The sequence below is a fragment of the Solea solea genome, chromosome 13 (assembly GCF_958295425.1).
Source record: "Solea solea chromosome 13, fSolSol10.1, whole genome shotgun sequence".
Taxonomy (NCBI): domain Eukaryota; kingdom Metazoa; phylum Chordata; class Actinopteri; order Pleuronectiformes; family Soleidae; genus Solea; species Solea solea.
The window spans coordinates 12,435,092-12,454,405 of NC_081146.1; the positions used below are offsets into that span (position 1 = coordinate 12,435,092).

At 40.9% G+C, this 19,314-nt stretch overlaps 1 protein-coding gene across 19 annotated transcripts in view; it reads right to left on the reverse strand.

The window, feature by feature from the left end:
* Positions 1-1,178: 1,178 nt before the first annotated feature.
* The window catches only part of LOC131470792 (focal adhesion kinase 1-like), a 55,842-nt gene continuing 37,706 nt past the window's right edge, over positions 1,179-19,314 (reverse strand). For 7 of the 19 annotated variants that reach the window (XM_058646764.1, XM_058646763.1, XM_058646759.1 and 4 more), the window contains 13 exons: positions 18,733-18,844; positions 16,996-17,856; positions 13,885-13,962; positions 13,190-13,378; positions 12,128-12,253; positions 9,870-9,932; positions 7,946-7,985; positions 6,824-6,943; positions 6,436-6,533; positions 4,681-4,836; positions 4,033-4,113; positions 3,849-3,934; positions 1,179-3,214 (listed from right to left, as the gene is read on the reverse strand). In XM_058646764.1, coding sequence (XP_058502747.1) covers positions 3,088-3,214; positions 3,849-3,934; positions 4,033-4,113; positions 4,681-4,836; positions 6,436-6,533; positions 6,824-6,943; positions 7,946-7,985; positions 9,870-9,932; positions 12,128-12,253; positions 13,190-13,378; positions 13,885-13,962; positions 16,996-17,856; positions 18,733-18,844 — 2,137 coding nt within the window. In that variant the 3' untranslated portion in view covers positions 1,179-3,087. The other 12 variants (XM_058646772.1, XM_058646773.1, XM_058646770.1 and 9 more) reach the window with 6 other exon arrangements.

The window sequence follows — 19,314 nt, forward strand, 5'->3', positions numbered from 1 at the left end:
AATATGTAAATATTTGGTGATTTGGGAAAAAGTAGTCTATAAATTGAGTTGTGTGTAATAGGAATAAGGTAGGAACATATACGTTTATACTTTGTCGTACTCCTTTTCAAACGTGACGAGATGTAAATTTAAAGGTGTTGTCATTGTAAAGGTTGCACATCTGTTTGAAATAAACTATCCATCTATCTAACCTGTGTGTGTGTGTGTGTGTGTGTTGTTCAGGTGCAGCCAAAGCCATAGTGAAACAGTGTGCGAGCCAGGCCACGTGTAAAGGAGCAGCCTCGGCCGCGTCAGTCGACGACAACGGAAACGGAAACATCGTCGGCTGTTGCAACACCCACGACTTCTGTAACTTCAGTGGAGCCGAGTCTGTTCGCGTGAACGTACTTCTGCTTCTGACTGTAGCCGCTGTGCTGCTGTTGTCAGTTTGAGCTCACACTCATGTGTGTTGAAGAAGCAGCAGTGGGATATGTCACTCGGCTGCTGTACAGTGTGTAAGGAGATTTACATTCAAGATATGCTTTTCTGAATGTACTGCATCTATAGAGGCTGTAATATCATGTAATATTGTATAATTTAAACTTGTTTAAGTTATATTTAAGCTGCTGTAAACACAATGACCCCGTCGCTGTACTCCTCACTTCCCCATTTGTTTTTTCTGCCACTTTAATTCCATATTTTATTTTAGTTTGTACACAGTGGTTTGTTCTGTTTTATTTTATCCTATAAAGCACTTTGAGTTACATTATAGTCTCTAAAACCTGATTGACTGAGTAGGAAAAAGCTTGATTTTAAAGCAAAAAGAAAATGAACAGCACTTACTGTTTATTTATGTTTTTGCTTTCAATCTTCAGAGACGTGAAAGCGAGTGTGAAATCCCTGCGGTGCTTGAATATTCTTGGTCCACCCAAACTACAGCTTGAAACACCCTTAAATTAAACATGTATATTGTAATAAACAGCAGTATGGGCTTGCCTTAATGCTTTCTAGTCATCAATATGCTGTATTTGGTGAGAAGAATCAGTTCTACTGCACCTGAAAATGAAATCCTAGTTGTCATCAAGGTTCATGAAAGTATCATTTTGGGCTCAAAGACACTCATGCTCTGTAACAACACTTGTTTTTTTAATTTTTATTAATAAATATTTCTATCGTGGATAATAATGTGGTCAGACTGATTTTCATTTCATAATTATTTTTTATTTCACTGTGTTTTGCTCCTATTTAACGCGATGGTGGTTTATCCCAGCAGACAAAATAAAAACCAGTGTTTACTAGTAGGAGTTCTGTACAATTCACCAGTGATACACGCCAGTATAGCTTACAATATACCAACATGAGCAAATTTACACAACAACATAAAATAGATTGTGTGTGGCATTTCATTTTTAAACTTCTGATTTAATTTAGTAACATTTTCACCCCATAACACCCAGATTTGGACCCTTTTAATTGCCGGTAAAGCAAGGAAATCAAACGTGGGCATAAAGTAGGGTAACGGAAAGAAAATGCTGTTAGCTGTGCAAATATGCTCTTCTCCATACCAGTATATCATGCTATACGTGTACACTCACCAGTACATTTCATATAGCAGTATGTCATATTCCACGTAAGGTCAATATTAACAAAGACGTGTGAACTGCTGAATATTCAGTTCGCTGTTTTGTGTCTGCAAGACAGGTTCCAGTCGTGTGGCTGCACATTTCATGTGTGTTTGTTTCCCTGGGGACCGTTGTTAGGGAGGGACATATTTTTTTTATTATTATTTTAATTTAGTGTTATACCTGATTGGGACTTGTGGCACAAAGGGTTCCAGTTGTGAGGTGTTGTCTGTGTCACTGGGGAAACTCACACTTGTGACACCGGTGGATAAGAGGCAGTTAAAGGTGTGACATGACGTCTCGGACTGAATCCTGCTTGTATTCCGTGTCGATGAAACCATGTGTCAAGTAAGAAGACTGTGACGGCTGAAAACAGCAGCTGATAAAAAAAAAGAAGAGCAGACTAAATCTGAATGTGAGTAGGGAGTTTCTGGTCTGTGGTGTTTTTCCGCAGAGCAGACGTGGATTCTTCACATTTGGAGCCTTTTCAAAACTGCTCAGGCAAGAGGTACTGAGGAAGACTGCAGAGAGTAGAAGAGAGGAGAGGAGAGGTGTAAATGACAAGTGATTGAAATAAAGAGGAAAGAGGAGGATAGTGGCTTCTTTCTTTCCCGGGGTGCTGCGCTGTCCTCACTCTTTAACTTGCTCTTCCTACTTCACCGTCTCCTCCTCGGCAATTTCTGAGTCTATAAATACAAGTTAGTGAGACACAGAGGGAAGACAGGAATGGATGGAGGAGAGGAAACTAACTGAGGGGTGTGAACCTGCCTCTCCAGACTCAAAGGACACTGTCTTTCTGTCAGTTTTCTTGAAGGAGCGTCGACCTAAAGCACCGTGTACAACCAAAGCTGAACAGAAGACATCTGGTTAGAGCTTCCATGGTGATGTGGAGGTATTTCAACGGAGGAGGACGTTCACGTCCAAGGGTCAAAACACATGATGTCAACACAAGGGGTGACATGGCTGCTGCTGCTGCTGCTGCTGCTGCTGGCTGATGTCGGAGTCCATCCCGCTGTGAAGTTTCATGCAGATTTACTGCAAATCAAAGGCAATCCGATCACGTTTTGATGGCTCAAAAGTTGTCACCTCTCTGATATCAGCAAATCCAGACCCAAACGCCCATGTTGGTGCTTCTGTTGTCAGACCTCAGGAATCACCAGTCTATTCCTCTCACCTTTATATTCCTGTCCAGAGAGAGTGAAGCTGCCAAATCCCTGATTCAGGAAGAGTTTCTGCTCTGTCCTTGTTCTGAGAAAGTCACAGTGGTGGAGAGTTTTAATTCCAGATGAGCGCACTACTTCGGCTTATGCAGGATTTCAACGTGTGATGAGCAGAGCCACTGTTTTTCTCCTTCAGCTCTCAAATGTCAGGAGTCATGGCTGACGTCACTAATCCAGGAGTCTTTCATTCTCCGCTGCCAACAGAAAACGGGAACCGTGCCATCGCTAAAACAGCCGACCAGCTCCTGTTGGTCAGATCAGCTGGGCTAGTGTGGGCGGGACTGGGCCATCATCTTAAGCCGGGATTGGTCGATAACATCCAGCAGGTTCTTGGCATCGACTGCTAGAGCATGAGCCGCCGTCAGCATCTGTTTCTTATAGTCTTGCTGGAGACTGGGACAAACAAAGATAAATGTATACATTAGTTTTAAAAGGGCTAGTTTGTAGACGAGTAATAATCATAAAAAGACACTATATGCTTCTTCCACCAGGCTGTCAGGAGACTCAACTCCCTCCCTGCTCTACCATCAGTCCCACCTCTACTCATCCTCCCCCCCTCTGCCCCCTGCCACAGACCAGGACTGTACTCCCCCCACTCCCCCCCCTCCTCCTCCTTCACCAACACCATTCCCACACTCTGAACTCAGGGACTTTGCACTAAACTGCACTATTTTGCACTAAACTGCACTACCTCACTTATTCTTCTTGTTGATTGTTTACTTCATGTCTGTTGATTGTTTATTGTTGATTGTTTATTTATGTTTACTGCCTGTTTTGCACCGTGGGTCTGAGAGGACTGCAATTTCATCTGTGCTGTATGTCGTACATATAGTACATTTGACAAATAAACTACTTGAAACTTGAAACTTGAAACTTGAAACTTGAAAATATGTATGAAATGTGGCCCCTCCCAGTGGCAACTTAAAAACTTAATTGCCAGAAGAATTAAGATAACAAGTTATGGGACTGACACTGATACACAAGACACCGAAAAGTGTGTGTTTGTGTTGCTGGAGTGCGTACGCACCTGGTCATCACATACTGCTGGGCTAACTTCATCTTCCCAATCAGCTCTGCCAAGTCAGAGTTCAACAGCTTCTGTGCCATCTCAATCTGTGACAGAAAACATGAGCAGCGATTATCAGGCTGACCAGCACCAGCATCTAAGTGCGTACAGATACATGTACGTGTCGGTTGTGCGTTCTTTGTACCTCTCTGTGTGTACAGGCTGGAAGTTGTGGTAATGTCTCATCCACTGTGGCCAATAATGTCCTCAGTGCCAGACCCACGTCCTGGAACACACAACACACAACGTTTTTGAGATCAAAACAAAACGAAACGATAAAATCTTATCTTGAGTTTGAGTCAAAAAGTATGATTTTGTATTCTCATTGGAGAAAGTCAGGAGAACAGACGAGGAGACGGGTGTAGGTCACGTCCACATGATTCATCTGGAAGCAGCAGTAATCAAATTCAGAAGAGCTGACATACATCACCACGGTACATATAGCAGCATAAAACTGTCGACAGAAGTGCCTCCATCTTTGTAAAACTCAAGGCTGCTGGCTGCAAGTGGCCAACGAAGAGATTTAATGTGAAGCTACTGAGGAGAATCAAATCTCAAACCAAATAAAATACACTCACCCACAAAAATGCTAAGAGAGCTACACACCATGACAGAGACAACAAAGTACATATAATTCACAGAATATAAATAATAATATGAAATAAAAAAATAAAAATGAGTAATAGTATCTGCCCTAAAAAACAAAAAAGTGAAGAATATTAAAAAGAAGGCAAGACCAGATGAGTGCTCACAGCTAACAGAAAAATGGGAAAACACAAACTGAATCTGTTACCTTGACCATGGGAACATATTCTTCAGGCGGAGCAGGCTGAATCTTGCTCGACATCTCGATCACAGCTTTGACCAATCCCGTCACGTTCTCATACACCTTGTCGTTAGAGCGGTCCAGATTGGCGGTGGGGGGCGGACTTATCTCTTGGGGCTGCAGCTAAAAAAAAAGAAGCAATAAACAACAACAATTATTTCGGGGGGGCCGTGTTAAGGAATGAAGGACTTACAGTGCTGATGGTGAGGAACAGCAACAAAACATGAAACAAACGAGTTGAGACGATGGAGATGAAAAAGAGTCCTGACAAAGAAAACACCTCCACAGTTACCGATACAAACCCGATATGATCACAGAGAACATGGACATGAATCATGCACCGCCTGACCGCACGAACACAACACTGACTCCCAGACAATCACACAACTGCAGAGCTACATCACAGCTACATGTGAATGCGTAGATTAATCAAAGCCAGTGATTGAATGTGTGTTATAGAGATTTAGGACACGCTTTAACTTTGAAAGGCAATGAGTTTGTGTGGATGACAGATTGTTCACATAAGTAATGCTCCATTCTGGCCACTAGATGGTAGTGTCACCTTGGCACAACCACACACTGCGTATTCATCGAGACGTTGTCATCCTAAATAGGGCTGAACAATTCATCAAAATCGCAATATATACGGCCCCCTGCAATTCTCAAATTAAGCCAAAATGTGTGTCAAATGACCATTTTAGATTAAATATTGTCCTGTCCTATACACAACATATTCTACAGACGGAAGAGAACACCTCAGTAATCATTTTCAATGTTATTCAAATGAAAATAAGAATAATTATGTGAAAATGACCATTCCCTCTCTCATCGCATCGTTCAGCCCTCGTCCTAAACTAAGACAGAAGTAACTGAACTACTCTGAATCACTGCATAAACACAATTCCACTCCATCTTATTCCCTCTTAATCTTCCTCGACCTAATCTGCCTCCAGTGCTAAATCGAGTGTGTGCGTTCTGCTGCCATTTCTTCACAAACTCACTCCAGATACTCAGTCATGGAAGAAAATCTGATTAAATTAAGTATGTTAAAAGGTAGTGAAATTAATTTAGTTTTTTAATGTTTGAAAATGACACATTCTTTGCAAATGGCTTTACAGGGTGAAGCATATTTGTTTTTTCATATACTTTAAGCTGCATATGAACACCGTTTAATTAGTGTTAGAGGGTTAAATATTGTTAGTGTAAGAAAAGAGGCCAAACTTTTGAGACGAGACGGAAACCAGACAACACAGCGACTGCAGAGATGATATGAGATATATATTTGTTTTACACATGAACTCATTTTTATTTGTCGGACTAATGGAAGGAGGAAAAGAACCAGATGAGTGTGTGACCGACTAGGAGACAAGACGCACAGTAAACACACACAGACAGTGTGCTGCTTACCCGCCAGGGCTAGGGTCAACATTAAGGCAGAGTGGAAGAGGAGGAGGATGAGGAGGAGGAGGAGGAGGAGGAGGGGGAGGAGGGAACAGCCGAGGGGAAAAGAAGATACAAAAGAAAATATTAACATTCTAAGCACTATACACATGCAATGTGCATAGTCGTGTACTTTCTCTAGTTCATCTTGTTCTGATATGCATATCTGTGTGTTGTTACCATTGTGGCTATGCAGGTGTGAGTATTTTGTGGGCTAAAAATCCTGATTTTAGCACATGTTTGTCACTATAATACAGTGTGTGTGTGTGTGTTTATGTATACCTTGACTCCATCATTGTAACTGTCTCCCGTATTTAGACAGGCAGACACTTGGCTCTGGGCCCCGGGTCGAGGAGGTTTCTTTGGTGGGGCCACATGCTCTGCAGGGAAGAATGTAAAAAAAAAAAAAAAAAAGTCAACAAAAAAGAAAAGAAAAATGTTTCTTCAGAGTTTAAAAGTCTCACCAATGTGTCGTAATATCATTTTAGTTATTTGTATAGATGAGTGGTCGCAGCACAGCTCTAAACACAGTTGCACTGACAAAAGTGATGCAGTCGGTGAATAAAAAAACAATGTAAAGCTGATTATCGTGATTGTGATCGTGATCGTTAATGCCTCGATTGTTGCAATCGAGGCATTAATGGCTGCGCCACCATTAATGCCTCTGTACCTGTTTGTAGGTGTGAGAAGTTTGACACACTGTCGCACACAGCTGAGGGGGAAAAGTAATCCTGCCCGCTAAAGATGCTAAAAACTTTCTGGATGTTTTCATGGCTGATGGAGATTTGACCTGACGGAGACAGATGGGACAGTTTTGTGTGGGTGTGTGTGTTTGTATGTGTGAAAGACACAGAGTGATACCACTACCATGGCCACATCAGGGAATTACCACTGCAGTTCCCTGATGTGGATACCACAAAAGTAGGGGTGTTAGAAAATACTGATACACTAAAATACTGTCATATTTCATGGCATCATACTGCATCAATTCTTTCTATCGCCTCCGTCCACTAGATGGTAGCAGGCTTTCAGACATTTGACTCTTTCTTCTTGCATTCCTCTCACAAGATTTCTCACAACAAACAAGTATCTTGTCTCCTTTGTTTGCCTAATAATCACGCAAAATGTATTCTCTGGCTGGTCTGTCCCTTCAGGCTGCTGTAGGGACATGACAGTGCAAGATTTTGGCCTCCATCGAAAGCAAGACGCTTGTTCCAAGGCAACAAAAATCAAGCAATTTTTATTTTTATTTCAAATTGAATACAAAACACAAGTATGTCTGTATTAGTTTATAATCAATGTCTGCCAGTACACCTTCCTAAATGTCACACAACGGAATTTTAATTATTCAACAATATATCAGATTATATAGATGTCTATATGAAAAAGTATGTCTATATTTTCAGCTGAATGATGTTTTTCCTTTGGCCTCTGTACTCGGCTGTCTGCAGGGCCTGCACATTCTCACAACATACTGAGCCGGACATGTCGTGTCCATTTAAACAGAGCGTGATTTGCTCACGTTCAGGCCAACAGAGTGCTGAGTTCACAATCAGATGTGTGTTATTGTGGCAACAGACTGTAAACTGTGCAGATAGACAGTGTCTGTCTCACACACACACACAGAAACTGCTCTGCAGCAGACACAGCTCTACATACTGTAAACACATGTAACACTTTACAGTACAGTATGTACTTCAGCGGACTGAGACAGGAAAAAAAAGAGGAGAAAATAAAACAACAGTGCTTGTTTGACTGTAATTACAGAGAGTTAGAGTTCTGTCTGTCTTACCTTGTTTGCCAACGGGCTGGTATATGTGCTGGTTTCCCGTCTGCTCAGAAACACAAAACAACAAAGGTTAGCGAATGCAATCACGCATATTAATCAACAGGAAATCAAAAGCACCAGCTAGAGATGTAAATTTGAGGGAATCCAATATAACTTTTATGTAACTTGACACCAGGTCTCGATTTGTTCTTGTCAAGCTGTAGTTGTGAGTGTTTTTAGTAGTGTGTGGTTCAGCACTGTGTTTCTAATGTATAACAAAAGTATTCTGTCAGGCGACACCAGGATAACAAGGAATGTTTCCTTTGTTCGTGCAAACCATTTAAAACCAGGGAAAAAAACAACACTTAACCATGTCTTCTATATGATTTGATGCCTGTCAGCATAAAACGATGCCACAAACTCTCTGGTGGCACCAGGAACATTATAGGTTTACTGTGTTTGCATTGTTGCTGCATCTTTGTTGTTTTATCCGTGTGAGAAAGCTTTGAGAGCCTTCAGAGTGTCAGGGTTTGACAACCACCAACACCCAAAAATACTCTACTACAGCATTTCACTCTCACACAAAGACACACTCACATATAACCGAGGAAGGCTTTCCCACCACAAACCACAGCCATTCAATGGGAGGAGGAAGAGGAGGAGGAGGAGGAGGAGAAGCAGCGAGATGAATTACAGAGACAGAAATATCTGTCTTCACCATGCTAACTTCAGACTGCAGCAACAACCTCTGCTGGTATCAGTCCGTCACACACAATGCCAAGGAGTAACTCAGATTCAAGATTTGGAATAATATTTTACAAAATGTCCACATTATTTTGCAATATGATTTGTGAAAATTCTTCATCAAAATATCCAAAAACAGAAGTAGAACAATCTTACATACTGTGTTGGGTAGTGTACCTATACGAGCCAACATGCTTTAAATCTAAATAAAACTGTATTTCTAGTCAAGATAACGGACCGTTTGACAAATGTAATTGTCGATAACTGACGGTTACGTCATTACACGGCTTTTTCATGCACCCGAACAACATCCTTTTTAAATATGGAGTGAGAAAAATGGATCCTTGATTTCTTATATCAGCTTTGCCAGCCCTTGGATTAAAATAAAACATTTAATTTAAGCATTTTTAATTATTTGTAGAGGTATCCTAAACTGCAGCAATGTTAATTAAAATAAATGTTTATGAATCAAGTATTTTTATTGTCTGTATTGTTAGTTGCAGATGCCCAAAGACACAGTAAATGCACTTTAAGACCCTAAGAGAAGCACTTTTAGTTTGCACTCTTACTAAGTATCTAGTAAAATGACAACAAATCTGATTTAATTTGGTTTGAGAAGTCTAAAACGAATGAATGTTTGGCATTTTCACTATTTTAAATTGTCATCTTAGAAACACGTAGAAAGGTGCATACACATTACTTCCTATGAAACACTCTGAACAGCGTAGTTAGTGGGAAAACAGTGGATATGGCAGCTTTGTTTTCTTGCAGAGCTCTTCTATTAAAAGCCAGAGTTGTTATGGGAATCCATTGACCCCCTCACTGATGACCCCACCCCACACAGGTCATTTCCGATGGCTGAATCAATCCCCTCAGCTCTAATCAAAACAAACAAATACTTCAACCAACTACGGAGTCCGACCAGAATGTGGACTTCCGTTTACAGTTGCTTGAACACACACACACATACACAACTCTAAAAAAACAACAACTCCATTCTATTTTTAAGATGTATTCGTGAAGTAAGCGGAATTTGTGTGATGAAGGTCATGATTCTGAGATTTTGTGGGTAAAACCACTCACTCTCTATCAGTGAATGTACCCCCCCCTTTTTTCAAACTGTGTAGCTTTATTAATGTTCTGCTGTAAGCATAAAAAACAGCAAGTAACAACGATGCCATTAGTCAACAAAAAAGTAACATACCGGAGGTTGAAGTCCACCATCATCTCTGTCTAGACTCCCTCTAGAACTTCTGGTGTCTGGTTTCTAAACACACAAGAACACAAAAACAAAAATGATACATCTTCACATTCCAGTACTCAGGTTCAGAGCTCAACAATTCTGTATTTAGAGTTATTCAACACGACTCCTTTTGCGTATACTACTTTATGTCAAACAGTGAGCTCAGAATCCCACACTGTTGTCAGACTGACGCACTACTGTATATGATGCAAAATGAAAGATCATTTACCATCAAAGGACACACGTGCAGCCATTTTAGGAACACATGATGACAATAAGTAACCCTGAAATCTGTAAATGAGTGATACATCACACTGTGGTCTGACCAAAATGAAAACCTCCAACTTAATCTGAACAAACACAAAAGTCAAGGTCACTTTCACTGGATTGAAACATACTGCAAAAAGCTGCAGGACCCAAAACTTCAGATTGAGATGAAAATAAAACCACACACACACACACACACAAAACATAATTTCACCAGCCACTCTGTCACATACATCTCGCCTACCAGTTTTCCAAGACAGGACTTGAAGACCAGCATTGCCATTGAGTTCATCAAAGTTCCCCAAGTGAATTGTTGTGTTCGAGTTGTTGTCTGTGATGTTAGAGTCGAATCTTCTAATAACTTGTCTGCCTGCTTTATATATCTCAGTATCTCATCTCTTTATTCAAGCCTGCACTCTTGTCTACACCAGCAGTTTCATCAAGACAAGAATTCAGATTCAACTCCAGCTTCCTGCCTCCACCACACTTATATCTGACTCTGACGCACAGAGAGGGAAGGATTGGAGATGGGAGGGAGGAGGGATGGAGCATGCTGCCAACAAGCCGTAAGCATGTCTATCCTTCTTTCCCAAAACTTGCCCTTCTTCTCCCCCTTTTTCACTCGCCCCTCCCTGAAGAGACAGACAGACAGACAGACTCACACCCTCAGACGTTTGTGCAGCTATTCTTGTTCAGGCTCTACATTGCCTTCCATTCATTTGGACAGCCTAAACAAAACCTTACCCCTAACTTTAACCATAACCAGTGAATGCCTAACCCTTTGTCCTCAATAGGACTAGGATTTAGTCCCACTGAGGCCTAGTGTTCCTGACAAGGTCTGTGTTTATACCAGGAAAGGTACTTGGGAAGTAAACAAAACGCATACACACAAACACACACCTCCCAGGCTTTTCAGTAATCTTGTCTGTTGTCAGTTAGTGGTTGTGGACTGTTGACTGGGCTGTTAGATTCTCTAAGCCTATCATTAGCCTGGAATTCACATAGGCCACACCTGCCTGCAAACTCTCTCTCTCTCTCTCTCTCTCTCTCTCTCCCTCCCTCCTCTCACACACATACACACACAATAAAGTACTTGAGCAGAAACCCCACACATCCTTCGATCAGTGTTCACAGAAATATGCATCCTACATGAAGCGCCTCCTCCCTCTTCTCCTGAGGCCTTTAGCTCATCGAAACATTTAACGCTGTTCACAGTGAAGCAAAAGAAGAGCCTATTTTTTTCTTTTCAGAAAAGCATCATGTATACATGTATTATACTGTATGCAATGTATAGAGCTGAACAAAAGACGTATTTAAGTAATTTTTCAGCCATTGATGGGAGAAAATAGTAACATTGTTCATCTCATGCTCAGCCCCCCCCAAACAATGTGGTTCTGAACCGATCCCAGAAAATCCTTAACTTTCACTCGTCACAGATAAAACATGTTAGTGTCACTTATGACTATGTAATAAAATAGCTACAGTCCGTTACTACTGTGACCACAGTCCCATTAGTTCTGCTATACATGAAATTCTCATCAGGTTTGATATATTATTTGACGACAGCTTTGAACTTATTTGTTATTATAACTTCAATACTTTGACATGTCTTGGATGCGATGATTTTGAGAATCATTCAGCAAAGAGTGGCAACTGAAAAAAAAACATGCACCTTGAAACTTAAAGGAAAAAAAACCCTCCACAACACAAGTTGAAAAAAGGCAACTAAACATGACATGACATTTTTCCAACAATAACACACTGAACCAGGCAGCACGACACACAAGCGAGTCTTTTAAGGTTAGCCGTTTCTCTATATTTACTGTGCGCATGTTGTTTCTGTAATATCTAACTAATGTGAGGGTTAAGTTAAAGTGTAGGCTTCTATATTCAAGTTGGTAGTTCTATGTCAGTGTGTGTATTTTTTTTTTACTGTGTGCTGTGTGTGTTACCAGCAGCATTTCCTCCTGTTCCAGCCACCTCTGATCCTCCTCCATCTGCTGTTGTTGTATCATCAGCTGTTCCTCCATTAACAGGCACTGCTGGCCTACACACTGCTGCATGTCTACTGCCCTGTCCTACACACACACACAAACAAACAAACGGGCAACAAAAGACAAGACGAAGCACACAGACATGCACACAAACACAGAAACACACACACAGATGAAGACAGACATGCAAACACACACAAATACAAACACAGGAACATGGAACAGGCAAGCACATACACCAGGACTGATGAGAAGCTGAACTGAGGTGATACACACACACAAACTAAAAATAACAGCCATCAATGGACCACCAAGTTGTACAATTTAGATGTTTAGGTCATTTGGCAGATTTGTGGACTAGACTCATTATAAAAGTGACTTCTTTCCATTAATAATCTAAACAGAATGATCAGTCTCTACAGGCTGCAAGGCAGATGGTGTCTAACTGAACCAACAGATAAAATCTATTTACAGAAAGAAACAATTATCCAAATTGTGCATAAAAAACAGAATTTTGAAATAAATAATAATAATAAGAGCTATGGAAACAGATTCAGTGAATACATGATGTTTAGATATTATGTGACTGACATATAATTTTAGCTTTCACATTTCACTGCACTGGAAAATAAAATGGTGGAAAGGAACCACCACATTCCTCTACTTAGTGCAAGAATCAAATATAACTACAATATTAGATCTGAAGCAGCAAAAACAAATCTAGCATGGAGCTTTTTATTTACATCAAGTCGCACCTTCTTCTCCTGTTGTGGCGAACACCAATTGTGTGCCATCTACTGCTTTTGTTGGTAAACTAACTCCCAATATCTGGCCAACAGCAGTGGAGGGAAACACTCTGTGTTTGTTTGTTTTTATGATTTGTTGTTTTTGTAATACATTTAATAAAAATCAAGCTACGATTTAGACATGTTCGTGTTTTGGTTGACCATCCTACCATCATGACATGATAAGTGTGTTTGTACATGTGTGCGAGAGTGTGAGACGATTTTGAGTTCCTACCTCCATTGCAGAGGCCCAGAGTGCCATGTCCTGCCCATGAGGCTGGGGAAGGAGTTGTGCGTGTGAGTGTGTGTGGACGTGGTGGCGGGGGTGTGTGTGTGCATGGTGTGTGTCCAGCATTGCTGCCTGAGGAGGATACAGGGCGCTGGGCACAGAGGGAAGAGTGTGAGGGCCGGGGTACCCTGCCATCTGACACAGAGAGAAAGAAAGGACAGAGGCAAAAATTGTGATATTTAAATTTAAATTAATTTTCAGTTGCAAAAACACTGCCAGTGTCCAAAATTGAGGGTTGGGAACTTATATATAGTTATTAAATAATATATTGTATCATAGTCTTTGCTAAAACAATCAGATTCCAATTTGGAATATTTCCAAAATTCTCAAACTAAAGTTCCTGGAAATTTGGTGGGAATTTTCCGCCCCTTTGCAACCCTAATTCCATCCATTCTCTTTCAACATTTGTTTAAGTATTTTATAACCTCACTCATGTTTCAGAGTTCGTTGCTGACACAGACACGAAAAATAAAACACTGCTATATACCGAAGAACACAAGACAGAGCCATGTGGGGCAGCATTGTGTGATTAGACAGTGATTTCAATGCAACAAAAATGTGTTTATACTTAAAAGTTACACACTACAACTTTACATTTCATAATTACCGCACGTGAAGAGTTGTAAAGTCTGTCTACATACCTGGTAGTGTCCGGGGTGCTGAGGACTGGGATAAAAACCTTCACTTGAGCGAGGACTGGGATAACCTGGTCTGCTCGGCTACAGACGGACAGAATGAAAGAGAGAGAGAGAGAGACAGAAAATACAGAATGAGAAAGCCTTAAAGTGTAAGAAATCAAGTTAAAACTAATGTTAATCATATTTTTCAAAACGTAATGACAGAAGACGGGACACAAGGACATTCAGACAATCAACACACAAACCTCCAGGAGCGGTTTGTGTGGTTGGGTTAGCGGTCAATCAAAAAGAGGGATGACCCACTGGGCTGCAAATCCAGCAAGCAGTTAGTTGAACTGGCATGAACTACGGTCCCTATATTACAAACATTAACACCAATGGATAACCAGGCTTAACTATGTTCCTGGACTATGGAATAAGGGGAGATCTGAATAGATGTGATGCAGGGATGTAAATATTGTGTTATGATTACATGTTCACCAAAGACCACTATTTTAAGTGCACCCCGCCCCCCCCCATTTGGATTAAACATCAAACTACTGCTGAATAACAAAAGAATAAACAATTTTCAATTCAGATTACTAATATAGGATTTCTTCTATTGCAAGACATGTCTAATGGAAGCTTCTGATGAATGTTGATGGCCAAAGGAACAAGGTTTTAGTGGAGGAGAGTTTGTCTGATAGCAGATTATTTTCTTCTATGTCTTTTTTTTTAGCAGTTATGGCTAAAAACAGAAGTCCATGGTGAACCCGCAGCCTTGCTTCTTCAGTTGGTTTCGGGTGATTTGTCAAAATGAAGCTGATGAACAGTTTTCCCTCTTAAAGACGTTTTTTTTTTCTTGATGATTCAAACTGCTCTTGTACAATATTATAACAACCTCTACCTTCCACAGACTGTCATAGTAGCTTTCTCTGGGCCACACCTCCGACAGCAAGACAGAAAAAAAGACAAACGGAGGGAGAGGGAGACAGACAGCAAAGAAAGACAGGAAGGGATGACAGGGAAAGGAAAAAATGGGAAAGAGTAGGAAGGGACGGACAAAGAGAAGCAGACAAGACAAAGAAACTAAGACGGGACAAACGGGAGCAGCAAACCTTCAGAGTCAGACCAACAGACAGATACATACAGCATGTTTGTGCACATGCTCTCACATGGAAGGACACTGGGAGGGAAAATTATAACTCAAAGTTTCAATTTGGCCCAGATTCACAGCCCTGTCACAGTTAGTCCATGTTTAGGGAATGTTTCCCTGGGAAAACCCAGTTTAAAGATAGAAAGATAAACACAGGGACAACAGACAGACTGGAGGTTAATCTGACAGTACTGGAACACCAGGGTAAGAAAAACGGGTTTCTATCTGGACACTTTTAGATGAATATCTGAATTTGACAAATAAATTAACAGGCCAAATGCAGCGCTGGTGTTTTAGTGTAAGCTCGTCATTAATGGGTGAAATAAGTATTCTTCTTACAACTGAGTATGAGCATATTCACACTACCTGCTGAGAATGAAAACACAATTTTGATCCTGTCACAATTATTAAAGCTAGTTTTTGTCCTGATGATTGCGAAATGACAAAAGTAAGCGTTGGCTGTAACCAATTTCCAAGGTTTCTAAGGTGCTTAAATGTATGGCTATGTGTAGTTCACCATGATCATTTAACCCTGTAGCATTAAGTAAACACACTATGGCATAACTCGATTAGGAATCATGGGAATGCTGAGCACAGTGTAATTAAGATTCTTCTTTTTTACTTCAAGTATCTCTCAGGGGGCACAATTCAACGACTCCCACACTGACACATCCATCATCATAATAAGGGTCACAGAGTTGTGGAGGCATACACTGTATCAGCAGCTTTGTAACAGTGACTTATTTCAGACACTGATTTGTTGCAGGGATTTAGCTTGCGGCCTGTCTTCTTGTTGCCTTATACAATTTAAGCATATTTTACATAAAGCTACAGCTCCAAACGCAGACTGAGCTTCCATGCTATACATACTAGTCACCCACAAAACCCAAGCTCATGTGCAGTGCTACTGACCATTACTCAAAAGCTGGTGACAAGGTGACAGACAGTAGAGCTGGCTCTGAGTAAACATACATACGTTTTTTTTTTTTGGTTATTTCTGTCTCAAACACATTCACATAAATCATATTATTGGACTGAGCTGCATACACAAAAGTGAGGGAGTGTTCCGAACAGAATGTAGATCACAGGATTAAAGAGAATTGTGCTACATGTAAGCGCAAATCCTTACTCATAGACAGATATTAGACCGAGAACAAGGGAAGAGAAAGAAAACACTGTACTGCAGCTTTATTTCTGCACTTATATATTATTCTGTTACCGACAGCTTTGTGAAATACTGCATTTGATCTTCACATAATGTTTGTGAGGTGAGTCACACTCTAAGCCCAGTGGAATTAGGGGTTCTATACAGGCATTCCAAACAGTCTAGAAATAGGGTGCAATAATCCGAGGACACATCAACACAATGCCTGACAAAAACAAATATATGTGACACGTTCAAACAAAGCCAAGGTCACTTCAACAGCACGTCTTTCACACGGTGAAGCATGCAACCAGGTCAATGCACTCAGTTACAACGCACAACTCAAATTGAAGAGTTTAGTCACTAATGGTGACCACTGAAGCCATATACCAAGAAAGTAGCAGCTTTTTTGGAGAGTGGAGTTTTTGGTTGTTATGGCAAAAATATGTTTCTTTGTTAATATGCTTTTGTTTTCTACTGGCTAAGTAATCAACACCGCTTGGTTTACCTTTGGTTGTCATGTTGTGGATACACACAAAGTACAAGGACATGTACCAGTATTCAGTCATGATGATGAGCTACAGAGAAATATTTATTTGAAACCAAATTATCAGAGGATTTTTTTTTAATTCTATTTTAACTTCTAGTAGCTTTAGTAGCCTCAGTTCAGGGGAATTTTCTTGTGGCTTTTTGTGCAAGAAGCCTGTCTGCATTTATCAAAGGCTCCACGACCAAGTCTGTCGCAACTTTCTTTGATACAGACATGCACAGGTTTGTTTTAGTTTAAAAAAAAAAAAAAAAAGGAAATCATGCAGCATAGCAGTTTACCACCTGCCTTTAAAGGTATGGACATGGGTCTTTCAGAGCACGGCGTGTGGGTGGTTACAGGGGAGCTTTGTAATCTACTGGTTGGTAGATGAGGGTTAGCGGAGGGTCGAGTGTAGTGAGTGAGGGGAGCACCAGTGTGTGAGACCAGTGGTGGTCTCACACATGACTGCACCACAGGGTTCTGGGTCTGAGGGTCGGAGTCAGGCTGAAGTAGGGCACTGGGATTAGTTTGGCAACCGGAGTGAAAGCTGGGCAATGGTGGGACATTGAAATTAGAATTTGACATGGACTGTTTTTTTTGGAGGGTGAGAGGACAAACATCTGACGTCCTGCTGGGCAGTGGGTTAAGGTTCGGACTAAATAGTGAAAGGACTGGGGAGAAGTTCCTGGGAAGGGAGTGGGAGATGTTTGACATTGGCTGAGCTGAACGGAGCAGGTGGCCGTTAGTAGAGGGGTTTATCTTGTTGGGGCCGCTGCAATTGGACATGCTGTCTAAGTTAGTGAGAGGAGGCGAAAAGAGGTTTGTTTGAAACTGTGGGAACAAGCTTTGACAAGTTTTGGATTCAGAGTTGAACCTAGTGTGGTGTGGAGAGAATGAGCGATTGCAGTAAGTGGTGTTTTGAAGAGGAACGGAGAGAGGCTGAGGATTGTGAGAAGAGGATAAGTGATAGGGAAACTGCATGGACGATGAGTAAAGTGGAGGAGCGGGAAGGTGAGAGGAGGTACAGGGAGATGGAGGATGAGGGTTTCCATGGCAAAGGGAAAGCTGGGAGGCAAAGCGTTGTTTTTGATGGCAATGGTACTCAGGAGAGGGAGCAGAAAGACAATCCAGACTGAAGGTCGGCTGCAGGGAGGGACAACGACTGGGCTGCAAACAGAAAGACAAAGGTAGAGGAGGGACAAATGCAAATAAAAGTATAATAAAAGACAGAGACATGTAGTTGACAAGTATGGGAGAGAGGGATGAGCCGACAGTGAGAAAGAAATATGCTGGGCTGTAACCAAAGCCATACTGAGCCTCAAAAAAGGCTGTTTTAATTTACTTTTTTTGTCAAATTAAATTCAACAAATATCAAAACATATCCATTAATTAATTTATACTTGGGAAAAAGCATTACTGACGACTTAAACCAAACAAATATCTTAATCTCGTAAACTACAGTTAAAAACACATGGCTTTAGTTGTAACCAAAAGAAGCAGGTAACAGATGTAAACAGCAGGGGAATGGGGGCAGTGAGCGTGGGTGAAGTAGCCAGCAGCTGGGCAACAAGCTGTGATGGTAACTAGTGACAGAGGGCTGGGGAGGAGGTTAATGATCTCAGAAAAAGAAGAATAAAAGGAGTAATGTAATATTTGAAATATCATTTGCAAATGTATTGAGAAAGTCCACCCTGTTTAGACATTTGAAATTAGTGAGTTGTAAACATACACCAAATACATCTTTTTCCATTTGTTATATTGACCTCGATTGTCACAGTGGGAAATCCCCACTTGAAAACCTCATCGGTAATTGAACGAAGCATGTCACTGGTGTCCTACAGAGACACAGAGCTCTTCTACTTCATGGCCAAAGTAGACAACAGAAAATGTGCCACTGAACAGGAGCTGTAATCACTGACTAAAATGTAATAATCTGGAAGTTTCTCTTTAAATCGCAGAAGCAGAGAGAAACAGACATTTATTCCTGCACTCAGACAAAACACATAGACACAGGGACACAAATACATGTGCTGTGTGTCTTACCTTTGGTGGTGCTTCATCAGACCCTCCCGAGTCCCAAGAAACAGTGACTTGTCTCCGCATCTCCATCCTATTCCTCTCCTTCTGCTGGAGCTTCTCCTCCTCTAATATAGTGCTGAAAACAAGGAAACGGATGGTTTAACACTAAAGTGGTACTGGAATATTACATTTTCGAGCTGAACTGCCACTTCCTGTACTCCAGCACTGGAAAAAGGTTAAGGTTGAACGTGATAAACAGACAAGGCTGTCTATATCACAAATCAAACACTTTGCATTTAACACTTGTTAGGTCAGGGATAAAATGATATGGACTCTAATGAATCAACTATATTATCCTGACATCAGAGAAGAATTTTACTTAATATCCCTAAACAAATGTAGTGAAAGCCAGAGGGGACAACATGCTTTATACTTTGAGACAAAATAATACCACTTCTTTCATGCCCATTATTTTCTTATACTAAAAAGGCACCCGATGAAATATTCAATTACAACTAGGGTTACAGAATTCTGGGAATTTCAAAAAGTGGAAACTTGGATATTAAATATTTCCAAAATTCCCATGGAAGGTTTCTGAAAAGTGAC